This window comes from Ptychodera flava, chromosome 14 (assembly GCF_041260155.1).
Source record: "Ptychodera flava strain L36383 chromosome 14, AS_Pfla_20210202, whole genome shotgun sequence".
Lineage (NCBI taxonomy): Eukaryota > Metazoa > Hemichordata > Enteropneusta > Ptychoderidae > Ptychodera > Ptychodera flava.
In genome coordinates, this window is record NC_091941.1 from 10,428,123 (window position 1) to 10,453,424 (window position 25,302).

General features: G+C 38.8%; 1 protein-coding gene across 1 annotated transcript; it reads left to right on the forward strand.

Annotated features, from left to right (window-relative positions):
• Positions 1 to 6,570: 6,570 nt before the first annotated feature.
• Positions 6,571 to 24,058, forward strand: LOC139149289 (uncharacterized). The gene is made up of 5 exons (XM_070720947.1): positions 6,571 to 7,017; positions 14,463 to 14,672; positions 17,193 to 17,289; positions 19,950 to 20,228; positions 21,785 to 24,058. The coding sequence occupies exons 2-5, from the start codon at positions 14,501 to 14,503 to the stop codon at positions 22,152 to 22,154; spliced, it is 918 nt and encodes a 305-aa protein (XP_070577048.1). The 5' UTR covers positions 6,571 to 7,017; positions 14,463 to 14,500; the 3' UTR covers positions 22,155 to 24,058.
• The last annotated feature ends 1,244 nt before the right edge of the window (positions 24,059 to 25,302 follow it).

Consider the following 25,302-nt stretch of genomic DNA (forward strand, 5'->3'; position numbering starts at 1 on the left):
ATACGACCGAATGACATATATTTCGAATGAATGTTTTTGACGGTATGAGAATAGCATGTCGATGCATACATAATATCTTGTAATGCTACATTAGGGAACCTTCAGTAATTACATGGGGAGGTGGGCCGGGAGAATTGAGGGAAGGTCACGTTTTAGAAAACTGTCGGGGGGGTTTACATTTTATAAACCTATCTTTGGAGGGGGGGGGGGGTCACTTTTACAGAAGATGATATTATGGCCAAACCTTTGATTGTCCATTTGACATTTCCCGAAAAGAAAATCACCAACGAAAAACGTTGAGTCTTTTAAATACATACACATTATCGACAAGCTTCACAAACAAATAAGATGTAATGGTATCCCACAATAAACACTTTGAACAGTTAAAGGGTGAGTCCTGCCACATTTTGAGACTTTTTCGTTTGACTTTGGGCATATACTATAGTTCTGGTTGTCAATGAAATTGGTATTAATAAAACAAACATTTACACACAAACTGAAGCTTATTTGAGCGGTTTTTAGACGGTTGTATTATGTTATTTCGACGAAAACACGGGAAAAGTTACACTTTTCGATTTCCATCATGGCGACATTTTCCGGAAATTGCCGAGCTCGCCCCGTTTTGGCGTAAGTAGCTGTGACGTCACTAATAGAATGGGTGATGGTGACTTCGTGCATTGACTATGGAGATAGTGATAATTTCATGAGTGAAAGCAGTGCAACTGAGAATATCATCGTCACAGAAGATATGACAAAGGTGTTCAGAATTTACAGGCCTGCAAATTTTAACAGTCGGAACCTTAACTTAAACGAGAACAAGAGCGGAACTCTTGTTGACCGTCGCGTCAGTGACAAGCCCACCGTGACCACAGTCAAACACACCAGTGCACTACCGTACACACAACCGCAAGCTAACAAAATATAAATATAAGTCTGGAGTTGCCATCCCACCTTATTATTACTTCTCAACACAAATTGCCTCGTTCAAAATCTGTATATAAAAATTTGAATTACACCATGACGCTTGTAGATAAATGTAGTAGAGATCAAGTTGAAAATTGTCCACCGTTCATAACACACATCTTTCCTATCATTCAACAGCTGGAAGTGGAACAGGCTGAGCGAGGGTCATGTTAGCATAAACACCAAAGGTAGTATTCTCGCCGCAAAATCTTCAGTTTGGCGTTATAAAACCTCACATGAAAATTGGCACTTTTAAAAATATGTGACCGTAAAGACATGTCTAGCCAAATTCTCGGGAAGAGATACATTAAAATTGACATGATGTAAATATCGGGCACACTGGCACCCGAGGCCGGGCGGCTCAGCCGGCCATTTCTGTGACGGAGCATCCGTTTTTAGGGTCTATGGACGGAGTGATCAGCTACGCTTCCGCAGTTTTTTTTCTTGATTAAGTGTCAGCGATATAAAGCACAGTGTTCATTGTTTCATGACTGCGAAATTCTCAAAGAAGCTAAAATATTTTAGGGGAGACTTAGTCGAGCAGAAGGGAACAGATGACGACAACGCGACTGCTTCGTCAACAGTATCACAGTGGATAGAGGGACTGTGACAGTATAAACTTCTTTGCTACACGTTGTGTCACTGTTAGTGTTACTGGCAGCGCCGTGCTGTATTATACACAACCTATCGTTCAGTCTCGCAAAGAGTCAGTCAATCACTACGTAAACTTTTTAGGAATATAAAATTAGATATCTCCTAACGTTACTAATTATAGAGTCACACATGCATGGGATCTAGTACTTGTATTCATTTATTTATTTACAGTCACTTTCGTAAAGCATCTCAATCGGTGATCAGTCTTGGGGATGTAAACACGGCCATACTTCTCCGCGGCCCCCGCATCCTTGACATGTTTTGGGCAACCTGTCGCAGTCTTGCTGCTGTTCTCGCACTTGTCCACAGTTGATGATGATACACGCGAAGCTTTCTGGTGACAATGGTCGTACTGGTACGGCATTGCGATTACATAATCGATGTAGTAACTCCAGGAATTGAAGTCTATCTTACCGTACATCTGGCTTCCGAACCGTGTTTATTCTAAGTCACGGCACTCGAAAATGTGCACCGCAGAAAACGCTTGTCTGAATGCCTCTTTTCCGACCCTTTCTTGTAATTTTGTCAAATGCGGCTAATACATCATCCTAAAATGCAATAAACTGACAATGGCTGCAGTTACTTCAGCCACCAAAGGCGTAACTTCTCACCATGTTGAAGCCACAGCGGTAAGCATTCGCTATGGCCGAGGTGAACACACTCACTCGTACATTCTATTAGTTACGTCATTTCCGGTGGCAATGCCCGCGAATTCCGAAACGACCCGAATGGCAGCTAACTTCAAAGTCGCACACATATTGCATTTTAATAATATTTAACCGCGTCGTTTCATTGGGGTGATGCATTTATTTGATAAAGTAGGGGTGGCAAAATCATATAGCATGGCTCATTTTAAGCAAAATTAACTTTGAATTTATGCGGGACATACACTTTAAACTGATAAAGACAAGAGACAAAATTATATGGGACAGGTGGCAAAGTGTATATCAATCATTAAATTCTATAAATGCACAGATATCTAGGTTTATGTTTTATACTGGAGAAAAACTGTTCATGGTTCTCTCGTAGACTACCAGGTATAGTGAATCAATGAAATCCAAAAATCCAATTTCTTGTACACACATCATGTTTTACTTCCCACTTCAAGCAAAGTACATTTGCATATATTATCAAACATATATAAATGTACAGATATAGTTTGTTGTGTGGGGAAAATTGTCAATAGTTTGCCTGATAGACTCCCATGTATGATGATTTTATATTTTTTGGTGAATCACCATGTCAGCCCTATCTTGCCTCCTTGTAGTACGTAGAATATGGTGACCCTCCTGGAAATGTATAACCCTTCAAATAATGTTTGCGTGATAAATTGCGACCCTCCCTCTAAAACGCCAGGCCCCCCCCCTGTAATTTCTGTCCGTAACTGACATAACAATTGAAACAATTGTTATGTAAATTAGCTGATATTGTTTCAGTTATTCCTTGGGAAGATATTGCAGTGATGGGGTAGGGTCAAGTTTTAGAATGTCGGACAAGGGGAGGGTCACATTTTGAACGAACAATTATATATATATTATATATATATATATATATATATATATATATATATATATAAAGTCTTCTAATTAAGCGTATAAAATTTACATAGCAGCGATTCTATTGTTATATAAGCTGTCACAGTGTCGGACCATCGTGCTTACCAAATTTATTATTGAGAGTTATGAAGTTTTTAAGACACTGGTTGTGTTTTGTTCACAACAAGTTAATTTTGATATGACCAGTTCGCAAGGACGGCAACGTGCGGTAGGCAGTGGGGGACTAGGATCTGATATCACACTGGGCTCTTCCGAGTCTCTAATAGAGATGTCTGGCTGCTTCCTTGCCTCTACCGTCTGGATGACTCTCCCATACTTTACAAACAAGTTAGGAACAAGATACTACATACATTCATTTCCATGGTAGTGGAACTGTTAAAAGAGTTCGCCGGCCGACATTTTAAAGAAATCAAGTTGTACAAAATAGATTATTATTATTATCATCGTCATCCATATAACCCAGAGTCTATAACTATTAGGCATTTTACGTGTAACTATCCGTACTGATAATCGAAAAGGGGGCTGGATGACTCGGAGGGTATACTCAGTGGGAGTGATTGGGAGGCGGAAAATCTCTCACCCTAGATTAATGTATATTCGACAGAGAGCTTTTTACAATTGTACTTTAAATTAAGTTGCTCGATTTTCTCCAAAATAAACACCAAGTAAAATGTCTTTGTCAGTCCGTGAATTTTATAGACTTCTTTGTATCCGCTGTCAAGGACGTAAAGCAAACAACGCGTATGGTTGTTGCCACAAACGCAATGAGACAAGTATAAGTGGTTTACGACTAAAGCACAACTCAAATAACACTGTGAGCATGCTTCTCGCGAGTCCTCTGCGGACAAATTAGCATCTGTCGTCTTTAGTTGGAAAATGTCCCTTTGTCTTATCAAAGACAGTGTAGGCTAAGCGAGACTCCTACTGTATATGGTATTATCGGTAGCAAGGCATAGCGTAATTTTCCCACAATGTGCATTGAAATTAAGATTTACAAAAAGGCTTAAAATTTGCGGCCTTCAACTGCAAACCTTTGGGTAGAGTTTGATAAACTTTACTTTTGAAAATAAATTTCGCAAAGATAGCTGGCATGCTACAGTACTCCCTTGATCGTGTCCGGAAGAGTATACTTTTTTCCATCACCCGTCAGATTATTTCCTTACATGTTAAAGTGTTTCTCAAACACTCGGATAATCTGAGACAGATATGTGTGATCGCCCGTGACATCGACGAGGATTTTCTCGAAAACGAAGAGACAGATTGATGTATCAGCAGTGAGTTATGGTTCGCCAGTGGAAAATCTCTGTAATTCCAACTCTACTTGTACCAGACTTACCCAACTGGAGGTCATTCAAGGTCACCGGTATGCCGAAGTGATTAAATTAGCATACATAGCATGTAAACTGAAGTATGTGATATCTTACTACTTTTTTTCGCTTTCGCAAGACAACACGATGTTGACGGATGAGTAAGCTTGTGAAAGAACGAAAGGGATACTTTGCTTTTTTAACAGGCGGAGGATGTAAGTTTCGTCACAGTCACTCGTGATCTATTCAGCTCTGGGACTATTCGCCCGATAGACGTGTGTAGAGGTTTTTTCTCGCTTATGTACACACGTCTATGGGGCGAATAGTCCCAGAGCTGAATAGATCACGAGTGACTGTGGGTGATCCTTCGAGCTATAGTGGGAAACATACATGCCAAAGTTTTGAGACCACAGGGGGCTCGTACTTGTTTATTTGTGTCTGTGTTTGTTTGTGTGTATGTGTTTGTGTTTGTTTATTTGTTATTTAATAAAATAACAGCGAAAAGCTATTTTGTTAATATTTGTCAATAAAGAGCACTTTATTTATTTGTTTGTTTATTTGTTTGTTTGTTTGTTGATATGTATTTCCGATGGTTAGGGTTAGGGTTAGGCTTAAGTTTGGGTTAGGGTTAGGGTTAGGGTTAGGCATAAGTTAGGGTTAGGGTTAGGGTTAGACTTATTCACTCCCTCTATATATAGGGAGTGAATAAGTCTAACCCTAACCCTAACCCTACATATCAACAAACAAACAAATAAACAAACAAATAAATAAAGTGCTCTTTATTGACAAATATTAACAAAATAGCTTTTCGCTGTTATTTTATTAAAAATAACAAATAAACAAACACATACACATAAACAAACACAGACACAAACAAGTACGAGCCCCCTGTGGTGAGACGAAAAACAGTCATCCTATTATGCACTGATGGTGCTTTTTTCCATATGACTACGTGCCAACAACAAATGTGACTTACTTTAAGCAGATAATAACTACTGGCGGATGATTTACGGCTGTAAATGCCACGATAAGGAACAGTAAGGGACCGTTCAGTTTTTACGGCCTGGGGGGCGGCAAAATCTTGTCGCCCGGTGTTCAAAAAATATAGACCCCCCTGCATTTTTCGTGAAAAAAAGATGACCCCCCCCTTTGTCAGACGAAAAAAATTGATGAACCCCCCCCCCCCCCCCGCCCGCTGAAAAATAACCAAAACCCATATGTCAAATTTACCCGCACGGTTTGGATTTGAACTCCTGTACGCGGCGCACTTTATTCGTGTAGCAGAGATGCCAGTGCACAAACTTCTCAGCCACATCCATTGAAACGTCTGTTAATTAGGACAACTGTAAGGCAATTTTTAACTTCATTTCCATAGACAACTTATGTCCATGGACATTGTATAAAGTAAACTTTATTGGAGTGGTTCGCCAAAGGCAGCCCTTCGGTTAAGAGGGTCATGGGCCATTACGTAAAGTCAACTTTATTCTAGAGGGCCACCAAAGATGGCCCGCCGGTAAAGAGAGTCGATCATGGTCATTGCATAAAGTAAACTATACTGGACAGGGCCGCTGGAGGCGTCCGGCCTTTAAGTTGGTCATGGGGTATTACATAAAGTCAATTTATTGTAGTGGGCCGCCGCAGGCGGCCTGCCGGTAAAGAGGGTCGATCATGGCCATTGCATGAAGTAAACCTAATTGGAGTCACAGGCCGCCAAAGGCGTCTGCCCATTAAGAGGGTCATGGGTAATACATAAAGTATAGTTATTGTAGTGGGCCGCCGAAGGCGGCCTGCCGGTAAAGAGGGTCGGTCATGGCCGTGGCATAAAGTGAACTTTATTGTTGGTATTATATTTTTGAAAATGTGGTGACCCTCCCCTTTTCCTACCAGTGAAAAAGCAATGACCCCCCCCCTTCGCGGATTCCAAAATTACGATGACCCCCCCCCTGGATTTTGCCGGCCCCCCCCCGGCCGTAAAAACTGAACGGTCCCTAAGTAGTCTCAGCATTTTTCAAATCACAAACTAACTTTCTGAAAGTTTAGTCCTAATACTGCATTAAAGCGCGACCTCTTCGAGGTGTGACGTTGAAACTCTCATTCATTGTTTATATCATGTTCCTTGGGCTGGTAAGAGCCGTAGCTGATAGTTTTGCAGTCTGCGGATTGTTTGTCCCTCAAGCCAAGGGGTGTTGTTGTAAAAAACTGCAACAACACGCCTTGAGTTCAGAGTTCAGGAGATGTTAGAGTCATACGTTGACTGTAGATAACACCAGGAGCCGTGACCATTGTGCGAAATGACCACTGCACCATGAAAGCGTAGTTATGGAGCGATTAAGTTGTCCCGGTTGAAATACACATAGGTTTTTTGCCAACAGATTACTGTTAAGGATATTTGCGGAAACCTCTGAACTATTTCCCTTTGTAGCCTTTGTACACAAGACTGAGGAACCTTGACCAGTCGAAGTTTCAAGCAAATAATCGATTTTGGAACGCCAGCTGTACGAGGAAGTAAGTCGGGGACTGGACAAGACGCACGAAAGGTGGGGCTGGATTTTCTTTCTTAATTTTGTTGTCACTTGGCCGTTACAATGTCGACAACTCAAAGAGTGTCAAGACTTTGACTTTGAAGGTCTGGGTTGGGAGTTACTGGGTTGTCATGGTGCCAATAGGCCCAACAAAGACAGGGCGTGTACACGCCATCAGTAATTTGACCTAACTTTATATTCGACCAATCATCTACGCTTTCATTTGAACAGAAAGAAAAGTACTCTACTCCACCGTAGCTGCTTCACCGAGATACACAATGCGTTTATACAGTAAACTCAAGTTTATCACTTGCTGCTGGTACACAGTAAGTGAGGCTACCCACAATTCCCCTTGATTTGTTCACTCAGACATTTTTTGCTAAAGGCTTTTTCAATTTTATCAGTTTCTTAACAATTTTTAATTTACAATTTAAATTCAGGATTATTTGTTAACAATATGTTCCAAAATTATTGATTATGTTTAAAATTCAAGAGTAAATTGAATGAGAAGTCGATGTTTGGAGGTGCTAAAAATTGCACACCTCATCATACCACCTGTCAGACATGCAAATTTCCTTTGTTACGAACATTTAAAAAAATCAATACCCTTTCTATTACCAACACATATGCAACTTATTCCCTTAGTTTCCTTGAAAATATTGTGTATGGCTGTCAAAAATCTATGTCGACAAAATTACAAAATTGCTATCTCCTCCGCGGAAAAAGGGTTGATCATCTCATTATTCACAGTGAGAAATCAGGAAATTATGATGAACAGAACAATGTTGCCATAATTTTGAAATATGGACCGAGTTGTTCTGTGTACAGAAGAAATTTGCTTCAGTTCAGTGAGTGATCTTCGTGTGTACGGATCATGGAGAATTGTGGGTAACCTCCTTTACTGTGTGGTATATGATCGGATCAAACAAGCACACTTCGCCGAGACAAACTTGCTGTTCATGAGACCTTGACTTGAAGTCGATAACTCTTGTCTGTTTACTTCAGTTTCTTCTGTGTTCGATGACTATGGAGTCAACATGGCACACAAATCGAAAAGTGTTCCATTTCAACTCTTCCACCTTTGGTTACAAAAGTGTTTAGTACACTTCAAAGTGTAATACATATATAAACCATATGCAGTTGGACGTGATGTTGTTCACACTGGCAACCAGTGATTTTGGCCAAGGCAAAATTGAAGAGCTTCAGTGTGCGTTTATGTAGCTCAAATGTCCAATACTATTTAAGGAGATTTCAACATCATTCTAAAACGAACGGCTCAACATTTGATATGTTTGCGCTGTCAACTTGTCCACCTTTTGTACTGAAGCCAGTCCACCCAATTAATAAGTCGTCATACATGGTACAAAGATCAAGAGATAAACGAATATTTGAATAGTAGCGTTTTGCACATGGCATGGCATTGCAAATTTTGACAGCAATATTTTTAATGTTTGACCGCAATTAGATTAATTTTACTGGTCAGATGACACTGAAGTCACTTAGACCGCGTATGACTTGTAAGTGGTCTACAGTGGCCGGGTTCACGCTGTTTTAACAATTCGAAAAAAGTGAACTGCAGCACAGCACAAGTAAGAGCTGTGCGGGCTCAGGTTTATCCTCAAGCAGCAGATACAGATTGAAATTTCAGGGGAGATTTATGAGTAAAGTCTGTAAAGTGAACTCCAAAGGCTGCAATCAAGTTGCTAAACTGACAGGCGAGTGAGGGGGTTAAGCTGTTGATGACAAAGTCACGGTTCTGCGCTCAGCTGGAGGACAACATTGTCCCGAGATGGGTTAAAAGACTGAAAAGAGGACTTGGAGGGCAACCGTGTCGCGCTCTGCTTTAGGAGGGAAACTTATTATATAACATAAACTCATTCTCTCATGCCTGATGTAACACCTCTGTTTAGCCTGATGAAACACTGCAATCGAACACTTTTGAAGGAAGTGAAAAACGACCTTCTTTGCAGCAAGAGAAGAATTGGAGACTCGTCTAGCATTGCGATAGGGGTTGGCGATACGCCAGGGCCGAGGCATTCAATAGAAGATTCAATTTGCTTTTTGTTTGAAGGGCGAGACGCATTACAAAGAAATGGAGATGAGCTGAAGCCTAGGTGGAAAGGCCTGCAATGATTTATATGTTACAGCAGGGCGTGGGTGCATAGCAAGAGAAATTTAGACGAAGAAAAATCCCCGCAGGGCGTGTGTGTATTAAGTTTTGAATGCACCAAAAAGTATATGCACTGTGAATATCAATGAGAATCAAGAAGTGAATTTCCATGCGGACCAAAATAACTTCCCTATTTACATTCTCAGGAACGCACCATTAGATATTTGGTAGGTATCTTCAGGGATGCACCATTAGATATTGGGTAGGTATCTTCAGGGATGCACCATTTGGAAGGGTTGTCAGAATGACAATACACTTGTATTGTTCGCCTTCCAGATTTGGCTTCAGTTTTCGGAGATACACGCCATTGTTTTCTAGGAGCATCTATATGCTTCCATTTTTCACCGCCAGTCCTAGAGGTCAATCCCTCGAGGTAATGAAATGGGACATGTTATCCCACTTTGTTTCTGTCACAACAGACATGAAAAATAGACTTATTGGTATATGCATGACAAATTAATCGACCGATTTCTCTCTACCAGAAAAAATCCTTTGAAATTCATATTTTTGTTAGCTTTGTAAAGGAAAGGGCAACATAACCGATCATGTACCCCTGGTGAAGGATGTAGTACCCGAAGAAGAAGTTGAATTCAAAAAATACGAGCTTTTAACATCACCTATTGTCTGGATTCTTAGGAGCTTTAGTGCTACATTCGTCTCCTGAACAATACGTGTTCATAAATCGAACAACGGCGGAGTGAAAGCGTGACATTCTCGCCTCAATAAAGTTCAAGGAATGTATTGAAGTAGGCCCTGTAGAACTTGAAATTTAAGTTCCTTCTCATCAGAGATTGATTATTGCCACAAAATCTACTCGCATTTGTATAATGTCTCTTTGAATAATTTTATTGTCATGATTGATAAGTATTTTTCAGATTATACTTGCTGCACAGTATGGTTGTTTTCTGGGGGTGTGGCTTGCTAACTTTTTGCTCATTTGCATAATTAATGATTTTAGAAAAAACGGATATACATTGAGAACCACTGCACACAATTTGATGAGATTTGTAAAATATAATGATCAAACCAAGATATATCATCAGTGAAAGGTATTAAGGGATGACATGAAAGATAGTTGCTAATTTGCATATTTAATGAACTTTCCTTATCAGGGATATATATCTTAATTGACTGGATCCAAATTGACGAAATTTGGCATGTATATAGAATATACTATGATTTAACATTATGGTAGGTCATTAAGCATTTTTACTGTGGCCAATTCCTAATTTGCATATTAAATGAACTTTCCTAATTAGGGATATATCTGAATTGACGAAACTTGCTACATATATTGAAGATACTACAGGGCTCGAAATAAGCAGTAGTCCCGCGTCCACAGACTACCAACTTTTCCCTTGGGCTACCAAAGTCCATGAAATGGTAGCCCACACGGACTACCAAAGCCTGGGACATGAAATACTTGGCGTGCGATGTCCGTCACTTTCGGACGAGCTAAATGCAGTCAACATGTAGTTTCATTTGTTTGAAGCAATTATCCTTTCATCTGTGAAGAGTTTTTTCTGGTGACTATTACAATTTTCACTGCTATGTTGTTATTTTCACAAGATGCAGAGCGTTTGATACTAGAATGTTGAGTTACTTTTCCGTGTGCAGTCTTTGCATGCCAGTTCACACCATGCTGTTGATCGGCAGCATACAAGACGTACTTGTGTCAAGTTTTGGGGTTTTGATGCTGAAATTTCACAAAACTGTCACTTCTATATCAAGAGATTGTGTAATCAGTTTGATTTGAAATAGTAATATAAAACACTGTGTCAGTTAAGCTTGGCTGAGTTTCGCTGTCTTTTATCTATGGTTGTCGATCAGTATCAATGTATTACGTTCTGTATAGAGAGACTCTGGTGTAACAAGGCATGCCAGTTCATAAAGATCATGAGAATATTTTTTTCTGTTTTTCTTTACTCAAGTTACAATTTCTTTGGATGTGTAAGCCGGTTTTGAAAGTGATAGAAAGTGTTAAAATGTATATAAATTATCATAAATTAAGCGTTCGTGACACATAACGTGGGGTTTCTCGAGTTGAAGCCACTATTTTGTGTTGCTGAACAGGGGCTTATACTCGGACGAGTAAAGTATCTCTAAACTAAAATATTCATGGACTACCAGCCATTGTCACTGGGCTACCAACTTCAGCAAATGGTAGCCCAAGTGGACTACCAGGGTAAAAAGTTGATTTCGAGCCCTGTACTACAATACAACATTCTTGAAAGTCATTAAGCATTTTTGCTTCAGCCAATTCCAAATTTGCGTATTTAACGAATCTGTAAATGTTTTATCACCATGCTGCATCCTACTATAATCTGAAGAGTTTGGTCGTCTAATGCGCCAGAGCAAGCAAGTCATGCCGTTACAAATATGTAGCATAAGACTATAATTCTACATATTTTGTTAAAAATACTACTAATGCTGAAGTTTTTTATACCGAGAAAGACATTATAAGTATGCTTGATTTCCTCAGCGACAACATACTTGTTGAATTTGGAGGACACGTTTTCCAACAGTGTATAGGAATCCCTATGGTACTGACTGTACTCCCTTGCTTGCTGACTTATTTCTGTACACTCACACGAGGCAGAATGTATCCAGAACTTAATCAAACTGAAAAACGTCTCTGTAGTTAGAACTTCAACTTAACATTTAGATGCATAGATGATGTTATTTCAAGGAATAACTCCAAATTAAGTGACTATCTCGCTATGATTTATCCTCCAGAATTGGAGATTAAAGAAACTACAGAAACGGCCTCTTCTACTTCATATCTGGATATTTTCCTTGAATTTGACTCTAATGGTCATCTTTCTACTAGGCTATATGACAAGAGAGATGATTTCAACTTTAGTATTATCAATTTCCCACAACTCATCAGTAATATTCCGCACTCACAATCTTATGGGGTATACATTTCCCAGCTTATTCGATATGCAAGAGCATACAGTTCATATGGTGATTTTGTAGAGAGACATGGCCATCTCTCTTACAAACAGTTAAATCGATTGCCACCAGAGACAGACTTGTCTCAACATTCAAACGCTTTTTTGGCAGGTATCACAAGCTGGTAGATAAATACAGCATCTCTCTTCGACAAATGATTGCTGATGGCATCAGTGACATTGGACCTTAGTTGGTGACCACTACCTATTTGACTTACAGATTGGTATATGGCGGGTGCCACATGTTGGGCAGGATGCACTTACTATTTTCAAAACACCTGACATCACTTCTTGGCCTTTTGGCCGGAGGTCCATATATCTTTCTTTCATGAATTTGACTTTGTTGTATGTACTTGTGCTTTACTGTCTGTTCTGCACTGTTTTGTGTCTATGTTTAACTAGTGTATTACGAATTTTGACCTAATATTATGGATTACGGATGGGTATGATTGCGATTAATTTACTAATCTATGGACGCTGTCATCAGATTATCACCGAATTAACTTTGACAAAGTCAACAACGAACCTTGTTGTTGACTTTATCAAAGTTAACCCGGTGATAATCTGGTGACAGCATCCACAGATAAGTAATTTAAACCTTGCTTGCTTTGGCGAATTAGGCAATCAAACTAGTCAGAACTTCGCGTAAGATTGTCAAACCACAAATAGTTGGCACGGCGAAGGAGAAAAGACATCGTTACAAAACCAGTGCCAAAATAAGACAAAGACACCGAAGTTGCAAAGTAAGGTTGAAAGAATAAATTTATTAGCGATCCATATCATAGTTAAACCATAGCAAGAAGAACCTTGTGCTGAGACCAAGACACCCCTACCCCTACCCCTGGGACGGACTTTTGTGCAATCCCCTATGGTGGATGTGACCATAAATGTCAACGATCGTTTCAACATGAAAAAGTAATGATTTGCTCCGCTACTCTTGATAAAAAAACATAAAAAGAGGCGATTTAGAGTAGATATGTTAGGATCTTAATACTAGGAAGTATGGGTGACGACGATGGAATAAAGATAGTGATCGTGACTAGTGATGCCTCTGTTTACATAGGCCAATAGCGCGTATCATTGATCCTTTGCAAACTCGTCATGGTGGACCACAGTCCCCGCTGGATGAACTGTTTTGGGGGAACTGTTGACCTCTCTTGCTATGACTTGTTTTCAGGCTTTTTTTATAGACATGCAGGTACTTGCAAAATGCATAGCAATGTAGTGACCCGGAAACCATATGGCCGATATAGTGCTATAACACGACATGTAAGTCCCCATTGTACATTTATTTCACAACAAACATGGACTTTCGTATATGTGCCATAATACAAATTACTTATACCAAGATTGATTGCAATCCATCTGCTGATACAATTCTGCCAGATAGCTCCAGATACGATAAAATTATAACGAAATGGCCGTCCAATGGCCACCTTTGATCATATGGCGACAAGGAACCCGCTTCTGCCAGTGGCCCACCAGTGGTTAATGTTTTAATCCTTATCAGTGTTATCACAGAGTGGACTGTGTAGGGTTTTGAGAAAGCGTTCATTTTGTTTTAAATGTATTGTTGTTCTGCTATGGATTTTTATAATCTAGAATAAATAAATAAATATATAAACTAATAATAATAATAATAATAATAATAATAAAATAATAATATATAACGTCTATATGTACATCATTGTCCGCCTTTGTGTATTTTTGTTTAGTTCTGCATGGTCACTCAGCTACCAGGGTGGTTCGTTTCACAAAATAAATTGACAACGCATACTTTTATTGCCAAGTTTTGGATGAAGAAAGTAGCATTTAATTAAACTGAATTGAATTTGTGAATTTGTACCACAGTACATTGTCCTTGTACTAAGTTTGAATGAAATAGTCGTTCCAGGCATGTCTGGATAATTGCCGCAGACGAAAGAACGGACGGATACCAATCCATTTGTCCTCCAGCCCAATATTTTCGTCCTATAGCGGACAGAAAGAGAAGCCGCTAACGATATCGACTCCATTTGAAGGGAATAATTGTAGCTACAAAGTTTTTTCTGATCGATAACAAGAGGGTTCTGGTCCGGGGTCTTTCAGCGTCCCAAAATGTAGACGCATGGATGTAATTACGCTTCCAAAAACCTCTCAGTAACCTGACAATATATTTGATCCCTCGTCGCATTGAACAGAAGAAAATTTAGGATGTCTTCACAATCGTTACTGTACAGTCAATGATATGTCTGATCGTTTAAAAATGCCTCCTGACAGCAAGTATTTTAGTCACAACAACAACGACCGTCACCATAGAAACGAAGTTCTTATTTAATTTAATTTCCACATTTCAGAATAAAACAAGTAAATTCCAAGATTAAAATTAGGTACAATGAAAGGAAATGTCACGTGGTGTTTCGCCGACGTGTCAGCACCGGCAAAAAGTGTCTATCTTCACTGTCAGTGTCTAGAGAAACCACCTACACCACCAACACCAATAACGCCAATACCAACAACACCAATACCAATATCCTCAACGCAGGTTTCACCAACTGAAATAACAGGTAAATATCATATATATCACTCAGCTACCATATTCATACGGCCTCAGTAATGTTTGACGCCATCAGGAGCTGCTGTTTTTGTAAACATATTCACGTGACTGGAAGATGAAAGAGAATTCAGAAACTTAAGTAACATATATTATTACTTAGACTTGGTTCAAGTCTATGATTTGTGAATGTTTGAGTGCAGTGAACGCGATGGTTTGTGTTTTGTTTTCATGTGAAACGCGTGGGTCGAGTGGACGCGATGAGTGGGGTGAGCGCTATACAGGAAGTTTCACAGGTGAATCCGGCTGAAACTAACTCACTACTGCGCAGACTCATGCATTCAATCGCTGGGAAAACTTGGCCAGGGCTGCCAAATTCCAAATAGGTTGGTACGAAATAGGAGAGACAAAAGAGAAACTACTATAAATGATTTTATTTTTTTTAAATTCGCCGACTTGAACCAAGTCTAATTATTACTTTGTACTTGAAGTAACTTGTGTTATTATTTATAACGCTCTGCTTTTAGCATCGAACACTCTAATTTTCCACGAGTATATCTAATATATATATATATATATATATATATATATATATACAATTACTTCAAGTACAAAGTAATGAAATCTATTATTTATGTTTCATGCATTTAAGTAATAGATTTCATTAACTTTGAACTTGAAGTAATTTGTTTATTTATAACGCTCTGCACAAGGGCATCTGTATACTAATATATATATATATATATTATATATATATATATATATATATATATATTTATCACATGAACTGGCCCGAATTCCCACCTGTGTGACGTAGAACAGGACGGATAAGAAATCCGAATTACCCCTGTTGTACGTCATCAACCGGAACTTTTTCTTTCATGGTACCGTTCATACATGCAGGCGTCCTCGCGACACGAATAGATTTGTTGTGATCGGTGCCGTGCTAGCTCGCACGTTATTTTTACAAAAAGGTGACCCGATAAGTTCAGACATGGAAACATAGAAGGCATATTTGTCCAACGAAATTTCAAGTCGCTAAAACAATAGCTTTTCCCGAGAATCGAATCGATATACCGACGATCGTTATTTTAATGGCTCAGTAACGTCTCGGCTCCAGTCGAGCCGTGTGGACGTCGTACCTGGCGATCCCGGTTGGCGACAAAACCGAAACGTACACCTCAAACTGAATAAATGAGTATAGTATAATCTTCGGGAAAGCGACATAGGAGGCACATACAAGCCTAAAGTCATTCGACTAACAACGATCAATTTCCTTAATCACACAAAAACTCCGTAAAGTCTCGCTCGGAATCAAACTTGCAGCGCGGCATAATGCTGTAGCGAAGACATAAGCTGTCGAGCTGTGTGCAGCGCTGTGGAATCCCATGTACTTCGAAAGTTGACTCAGACAACACTCAAAACAGAGTTTCCGTCAACAAAATTAGGATGTATCCATGGACGAGATATGTGTCAATGCAAACATCAAAGTTCGTAAGACGAAAACATTGATGACCGAGATCGGGATTGACGAGTTGCCGGACGAGTTGACACCGGCCGCGGCAGAGACAGGTGACGGCAACGTTGTGGGCACAGACATATGCAATGAGTGTGTCATCGAACGGAATCTTTCGCGCTCGCAAAGGTCGTAAACTTCTGTGATATTTTGAAAGCCACGGCATCTCTGAGAATGAGAATTACTTTTTCGATCGTGTCGTCTCATTTACTTCATAAATATAATTGTAAATATTCTAAGTAACGCTGAATACTATGATTATCCGTCGCTACTGGACGCTAGCACGGTGAAAGCTATGTCCGCCGATGGCCAACTTGCCTTGGCATCGGTACAGCGCGAGACAATGATTGACACGTTCACGTGACCGAATCCGTACGTCTGGTTGGTGGAGATACCCTTTAGTGTAGCAAATTTCAGCTTGATGGGATTTATGAATGAAAGTATCTCCTGGGTGACGGGCCACTTTACTCTTTAAATGAAAGTAATCCGCGTAAGTAAAACACAAATCGCGACGAAATTCATGCAATTTATTACGATAATTTTGATCCATCTACGTCAAAAGAAAAATAAGAAGACTGTTCATGTGATAAATATATAATCCCATGGTATTTTTCTCTGTTTGACGTCATCGTATACGAGTGTTTTTCGCGGAGCCGTACAACTTCGAGCCGAACGATGACGTCAAACAGAGAAAAATACCATGGGATTATATATATATATATATATATATATATATATATATATATATATATATATATATATATATATATATATATATATATATATATATAGTCTTTGAATATCCCGTGTTGTTCCCGGCAGTCGTCCATGTTAATGGTCAGCGCGTCGCCCGTTATTTCTATAATGAAGGCAATAATGTCAGTGTAATCGATGAAATTGACAGCTGCAAGTAATGAATAACTTTATTAACTTTTCAAGACACAGCGCACTGTATATACACGGCCTGGTATGGTTTTTTTGGCAATTAATCTTTTATTGTATGTCTATTCTTTCCAGACTCTACTGACAACACTGCAATCATTATCCCTGTCTGCGTTGGCTCACTTGTGTTGGTAGCGATATTCATTTTTGTCTGGTGGTACTGTCGACGTCGGTAAGTTTTTATTCTCATCTTTACAGGGTTTGCAATAAACCACACGAGATTGTTGATGACGCTGCTCACCCCCGCCTCATAAAGTTATTGTTTAACCCTTTTCCTGCCAGACAGTAATAACTGTATCACTCCCCATCAGCCAAGTCAGTAAAAAGCTGCGGTATTGAGCCAAAACATGACGTATTTTCACCCACTTGGCTTGGTACATCATAGCATCTTTTGTCCAAAAAAAAAATCCACTTTACAGTATTATCTTTTCAACAGCCTTCAAATGTACAGTATTATGTTAAAATACATCATATTGAATATGCTGTGTTTCATTAATTTTAACCATCTTGAAATATGGACATGGCAGGAAAAGGGTTAAAGATACGGAAGATTACTAATCGGACAATAAATATCAAATGTTGTGCACATAGGTCCATAATGATTGATTGGTGAACAAATAAACAAATTATGCAAAGAAGGTACATTATTTCAAAATTTAGAAATATTATTCAGAAACAAGAGGCAGTTTACGGTATATGACGCAAGTTTTACGTGTAATACGTGAGTTTGTGAAAGCCGTGCGCCAGAGGGACTACACCGATATACAAAGAATGTCATGGTGTCAGCACTCATTCAGCCACCGGAACTCAGTGTCGGGGGAGTCACTTTATGCAGGAATCACCCGTGAAATTCATTCTCCAGTTTAAATGACGTCGGCATAATTCAGCATCGAGTGTAGTCTAAAATGTCGTTTTCGGGAAAAAGTTTTTAACAAAGAGATGCGTGCTCAATATCTGTGGCTAATCGACTAACTAAGGAATACACTATTCCTTCGTATATTTGCGATAGATACCTCCAGGACTCTTATTTTCTAAGACTTTATCTTGCTCTGCGTGAAAACACGGCGTTTTGTCATATGAATATCAAACAACAGCCCAATATTGTAGGCTATTGACGGTTGTTGTTATACAGGATATTGCGAGACAGCTACCCTGCGTCCTGGGGGCATCGTTAGAAAGAACCTACGGAAAGACCTAGCAGTGTCCACAATTTAAGTATATTAATTTATTCCGAATTACTATGCCGCGCATCTTAAAGTTGTTAGGCTTGTGAAATTTTGACAAGTGTAACAGTTATTCTGTGTTTAAGTTTCAAAGGCCTCACATTCTCGAAATGACAGACACTTTATGATCCATGATACAGAATTCATATCTGAAAGAATGTACCATGCTTTACCGGTTGTGGTGCCGGTGGTCAGTTCGATCGTAGTACCCCGGATACACCACATTGCTAAGTATCTATGATGAGGTACTGTCGTATACGTCAGTTATGGTCAACAGTAAGATTCCCAGTTAATATGGACACGTGAACACGCGAGATTCCTTTAAGTTTTCGTGTGTATAGGCTCACTGTCATACAGTGAATGATTATACACTTCTAAAATTATAACTGGCATATATGCTTTACTCATCAAAGCTTTAGATGAAATCTTTCATGTCCAGTATCTAACACCTTATGGCAACCTATGAGCAGTACTAATATAACTTGCTCATTTCATCAGACTATCAGATTCACCAGATCTCTGCGAGATTTCATGATTACAATAATTAGATTCTAATACGTGGCACTTTTACTCCTACCAATAAATCAATTTCTACAAAAAGAAAGATTTGGTTAGTGTTTAGTGTTTTCATCATATATGTTTGCTTTTTGGACTGAATAGAAAATTTTTCGTTTTCTGTTAAAATGTACTCAAGATGCCATAGATTTCGCACCTTCCGCTAATTTGAATTTCCTGCCGACAGTTCCCATCATCAGAGACGCTATTTTGTCTTTGCGTCCAAAAAACAGATGTACCATATTTTGATTTTGGCATGGCCTTAAATGATATTTTTTTATCATTGCTTAAAATGGTATCAAATTAGGGTTTTCAATAGTATTGTTTCATAAAACCAACTTATTTTCAAGCTATTCGCCCCAAAGTTGGTTTAGATACGAAGCTTTAGTCTTGCTAGACTGAAAGATTCCGTCGCGTGCGGGCGCTCCGGCGCACTGCGACCTTTGTGGTAAAGGGTCGTATGTACGGCGCTTATCTGACAAAACGTACTTTATATCTTACAAAAAACCAACTAATTACTAGTACTGCTTGTAGCCTTACTCATTTGTGGAAAGTAATCCCTCACACGATATTTTGTCTGTTAAAACACACAAACGAAATCTTAATTAGAGCATTTTAAAATCACAAACATCACAATAGCCGTATAATAGTTAAAAAATACAGTAAATTTCATTGATTGCGTAAAATCGCCGAGCACCTCAATCAATCACTGTGTATACATCGATCAACACATAGAGGCTGTAGAGGAGAGGGCACGAGGTCGCAGTGCGCCGGAGCGCCCGCACGCGACGGAATCTTTCAGTCTATAGTCTTGCATAAGACAATGCATTCTATACAATATGCCATGTTATTGTTAACATGTTAAGTCTAGTCTAGATAATTACTTTGGACATTACATACAGAGGTTGAACTGAGAGGTTGAACACTGATCATCTGATTATATAGAGTCTGTTAAGATTATCCGATCAATATGTCCATGTAATGTTATGTTCCTGTGAAAAACCGTCACAGTAGGCCCTTTTTGCACTTTAATGTGTTGTACCTCGCTTGGCAGCCGGCAACGAGATCCAAACGGTAAAAATCTGTTGACTGTAGATGGCAAACTGGATGCTGAGAAGAATGGCCATGACAATCCTGCATACATGAAGCAGCCCAACGGATCTACAAAAGAAAAAAGTGTCAACGATGGTCCCCAGAATGGGGAGAAGCAGAATAACGCATGCGAAGTTATTTCAGAGGAGGGAAAGCAGATTTGTATGGGAATGATTTCCAACGACACCTCACAGCTGGGAGAGGGTCCTGAAAAACCTAACGTGGAAGGCTCAACGCAAAGGTAAGTAGCATAGATAAACAAAGAAGTGAGATAACATGTTGTAAAATAACCTTACCAAAGCATGAAATCTAAGGGACGGGCCATTACATTGTCAGAGGACATCGTCGTACACCACGCCCTCTTCGGCGAGTCTCATCACCCAACGCCAACTTTTGCGTAGGTCAGCGGAGCGGAAATTATCGCTCTGGCCTGCGAGAATGTGTCAGAGGAGATTGTCAGATGAGAATCAATGCGTTGCATTCAATGGTTTCTGGTAAAAGGCAGCGTATGTATTTTTTACCCCTTAATTCCACTTTCTTCATCTTCCAGTCACATGAATATGTTTACAAAAACAGCAGCTCGTGATGACGTCAAACATTACTGAGGCCGTACAGTTTTTCCCAAATAGTCCATACTCGATTATAGTTTTGCATGTGAATCTCGAGACTTTCGTGGCATCGACCGTGCGTTCGTTTCCGGTTGCAATTTTCTCTTTATTTGAAACTTGTTTATGGTTCAATAACGGGACAATAGTTGTAACTTATCATAAAATTTTCAATATTATTGTTCAGTAAAACGAACACATTTTCAAGTTCTTCGCCCTAAAGTAGACTGAGATACAAAGCATTAGTCTTGCAGTAGACAATGCATTATATACAATGTGTTATGTTATTGTTTACATAGATGAAGTCTAGTCTAGTAGGCGTTCACCCCAGGATCAACGCAACAGCCTACCATTAGTGTGTCCGTCTGCTGATGTTTAGTCCTTCAATTTATTATATATTTTGATTCTTACAATATGCCAACAGACTTGGAGCAAGCCTAGGCCGGGAGTGTTAAAGCAAAGTTTAATGAAATTGCAATAATTATCATTGAAGCAGAGGGGAAATAATCGCAATCATACCAATCCATAATCCAATAACACTAGGTCAGAATTCGTAAGACAATAGTTGTAAACATAGACACAAAACAGCAAAGAACAGACAGTAATTCATGAAAGAAAGATATATGGACCTCTGGCCAAAAGACCAAGAAGTGATGTCAGGTGTTTCGAAAATAGTAAGCGCATCTTGCCCCACATGAATATATCCTTGTGATTAATGACTAAGAATAACAGCGGTTTTAAAACACTTTTTCAAAGCAAGATTAACATACATCGTTGTACCATCACACTCACAGTTCAGATGTAAGGCATCAGATAATGCGCAAGTTCAACAAGTAGCGGCAACCAAAACTGTAAAGCAATATATGCTAACCGTGTTATGAATGAGGCGTTTCTAAGTCGCCAATAATTGTTGCAATTTTATGTAAATTTATAAACGTCTCAGTCGCTCAAACGCCGCGCCGGTGGGCAATAATTTCGGTCACTGTGGTAAAAGCTGATTAAAAGATGATGAAATTATTCAAAATGATAAGCCGCCAAGTTATCATCTTCCTTTCACAAAGTGAAATGTGTTTATCGACCAGCCGGAATGTGCCACAGAATGACCAAACTGACGAACTCTTGGAATATTTTCACACTTCTTCATCAGAAAAATAATAATAAAGTAATGTATATGTCGCTCTTCGTTTGGCAGCAATAAAGCGTCCATATCCGATGGCAAAGTGTCATCTCAAAGTGATAAACAGCATCCTGAGAAGATCAACAGTGAAAGTAAGGAAGGCACGAAACAGCCGAGAAAAGACGAGCCTGATTATGTCGTAAAAGAGAATAGTCAGCCTATTAACACTGCAGTTGAAAGTCCGAACGCCAATACATCATCTTACGTCATACCAGACATTAAACAGACCCCGGCGAAGGAGAATGCTAAAGAAAGTGCAGCAGATGAAGACGGAGATGAACTTGTGAAACCAGCAGAAGTAGAACAAGCAGATGTTATCAGGGAAGCTTCACTCATAACAGAAAATGAATCGGAAAGTTCCAAGGGAAGCACAAAAAGGGTTTGAATAAGAGGAAAGGGATTTACTACTGATTTGGGGATTTATACACGCCGATGTATAATTGTTGTCATGAAAAACCAAGTGTATATTGTATCAGAATCCAAATTAATCATCGCTAAACTTCAGCTGTATCTGCTTTCAACCGTTACAATTCAAGGAACAAATACTATCAACGCCAAGTCAAAACATTATGCCGAGTTAAAGATGCCACCAACAATACTGAGTAGAAGTTCAGTCAAGAAAGGTTAATTTTCAATACCTCGTATACACAGTGTTAGGAACCTGCCATTTTGAGGGATATTCTTGTACCGAGAGAGACCGTCCCTCAGTACAGTAGGATCAAACTCATGCGTAATGTTGAAAAAGTGGGTTTTCATCAAATTCTCCACAAGCCTAGGCCTGCAAACGCAACATAATCAGATAGTTTTTTAAACAAGCCGGCATAATGAATTAGCATCTTTGTCATTCTCAAGATTTTAAATTGACTTTACTTGGATAAATATTGTGAGACAAAAGACGCGTATGACATCTCAGACTCAGTGCATGTTTGTGTCAAGACGTTGACCGTATTAGAGGGCACAATTCAACTTGCTTTCTTTCGACCACCTCGCGTGTTACCATACATGCGTGTCACATGACATGCAGTAATCTCAGTGCCGACATGCATGAAGACAGAATGCTAAATGTTCAAAACCATAAACTTATTTAGTTTTACCTGTATATATCCACAGAATGAACATTGAACCAGATATTTCTCATAAACAAATTTGCTGTATATTATACAGATTGCGACTTTTCAACAGTCAATGATAGCAGTGTTTCAGAAGTGTTTCTTCTTAGATTCTTGAACATCAAACCCTTCAGTTTTTCTGCCACGTATTCATTTATATATGACAACATAATTGTTTCTGGCAGATTTATCAACAGATGGTCTGATTACAATTGCCAAAATATTAAGCTTATATTTCATTTGCTTGAGTACTCCAGACGCTGTCGGACAAATTTACAGACTGTTAAGTAGAACTCACAAAATACTCAGAAGACATGTTTTGATGGTGCAGTGCAAAAGGCGCGTGGCTCATGTTTTGGTCAAAACTGATGTTTTTGATATATATTTTTTAAGAATGTGAAATGCATCTTTTATGACAATTTTGATTACAAAAGTCAATATAACTCATGTTTCCGTAGGGACGTAACTTGACTTACGACCCTTTTGCACGAGAAAGTCAGTGCACAAACCGTACCTACGCCTGTTTTGCACGGGCAAAATGTAAAAAATATCAAAATGTAAAAACATCTTATTGTAGGATACTATATTCATGAATATTTCATACAAAAAAAAACAAAAACAGAAAATCGACCTGTGCATAAAATAGGCAACATATGATGAGTTACGCCCTTGCGTAACTCAAGATGAGGTACTTCCTGTTTTGCTCAAAATGGCAGTGCAAGATAGGCGTAACTCCATATTTTTTCACTTAACATAAAAATGATTTCATAATTATAACATTCATTTATGACATTTTATATATCAATGATATTTTTCCCTCACTAATTAAACCATTAACTACAAACAAATTGAATTTTAGAGTTACAGGCTTTTAAAACATTTACCCTCTAACTCAGTTTGTTGAAAAAGTGAGTTACGCCCCTCTTGCAATGGGCCATCGATTTGTTGACAAATCAGTACACTTTACTTTCATGACTTAAATATATGTTTAAGAGATCTCTTATGTTACAATCAATTTACTCCAGGTTCAAAAGTTGTAAAAATTAACATCTTTCTTAAACGAGGCCTCGTTTGATTTCTGTGTATGGTAACATTTTTACCTTGCCATCTCACAATCCCAGTTGATGAATGTAAATATGAAAAGAATTTTTATAAACATACACTTTAGTACTAAACAATGTGTTAAGGTTTTACTGTCTTTTTTACCCAGCGTGCGACTGCTGCTCGTTGAGGTCGCACTCACTTCAACAAAATCTGCATCCTAAAGTAGAGATCTAGACCAGTGCAAAATATCAGCTAACAAGAATGCGGTTTTGAATTCAAGCATTTCGTAGACGCATGCTCGTCTACAAATATTGAATCATCGAGCAAGACTGAAGAGTGCTGGACCCATGGTCTGATGATGTAAAAGCTGTTGTACAATTCAACAATATCTGAAATTGGACTCTCTAAATTGGACTTACCCAACTGGAGGTCATTCAAGGTCACCCGTATGCCGAAGTCATTACATAGCATACGTATATGGAAAGCCGTCACTGTCTTAGGCAGCTGTTTCCAACCCAACAATGTGCATTGGCATTATGATTATACCATTAACATTATGATGATGTTCATTTACTCTATTGTGATGCCGATTTACACAATAGTGATGTCCATTTACATCGTGATGATGTCCATTTACATTATGATGATGCCCATTCACATCGTGATGATGTCCATTTACATTATGCTGATACTCTTTTACATTATGATGATGCCCATTTATATCATTGTGATGGGCATTTACATAATGATGATGGGCATTTACATTATGATGATGAGCATTCACATTATGATGATGTCCATTTACATTATGATGATGTCCATTTACATAATGATGATGTCCATTTATATCATGGTGATGTCCATTTATATCATGGTGATGTCCATTTATATCATGATGATGTCCATTTACATTATGATGATGCCCATTTGCATTATAATGATGTGCATTCACATTATGATGATGTCTATTTACATCGTGATGATGGGCATTTACATTATCATGATACCATTTACATTATGATGATGTCCATTTACATTGTAATGCTGTCCATTTTCATCTTGATGATACCGAATGACGTTATGATTATGGGCATTTACATAGTGGTGATGTCCATTTACATCATGACGGCCATTCACATGTTTGTGATGTCCATTTATATCATTATGATCCATATTTGTGTCATGATGATACCTATTTACAAATAGTGTTCATAACTTTATGATGATGTCCGTACAATTTGTGGTGATGCTCTATCACATCGTTATGGTGGCCATTTACTTCGTTATGGGGGCCATTTACTTCGTTATGATGGTCAAATTTCCCAGAACCCCATGCGAAATCTTAGACATGCGCATTCGTTTAAACTAGCTGAAACGTTT

Bases quoted from the DNA above. Each gene is read 5' to 3' on its own strand.
- LOC139149289 (XM_070720947.1), top strand. From the start codon at position 14,501: ATGAAAGGAAATGTCACGTGGTGTTTCGCCGACGTGTCAGCACCGGCA. The intron at 14,673-17,192 runs GTAAATATCATA...TATTCTTTCCAG, and splicing joins TTCACCAACTGAAATAACAG to ACTCTACTGACAACACTGCA. The intron at 17,290-19,949 runs GTAAGTTTTTAT...CTCGCTTGGCAG, and splicing joins TGGTGGTACTGTCGACGTCG to CCGGCAACGAGATCCAAACG.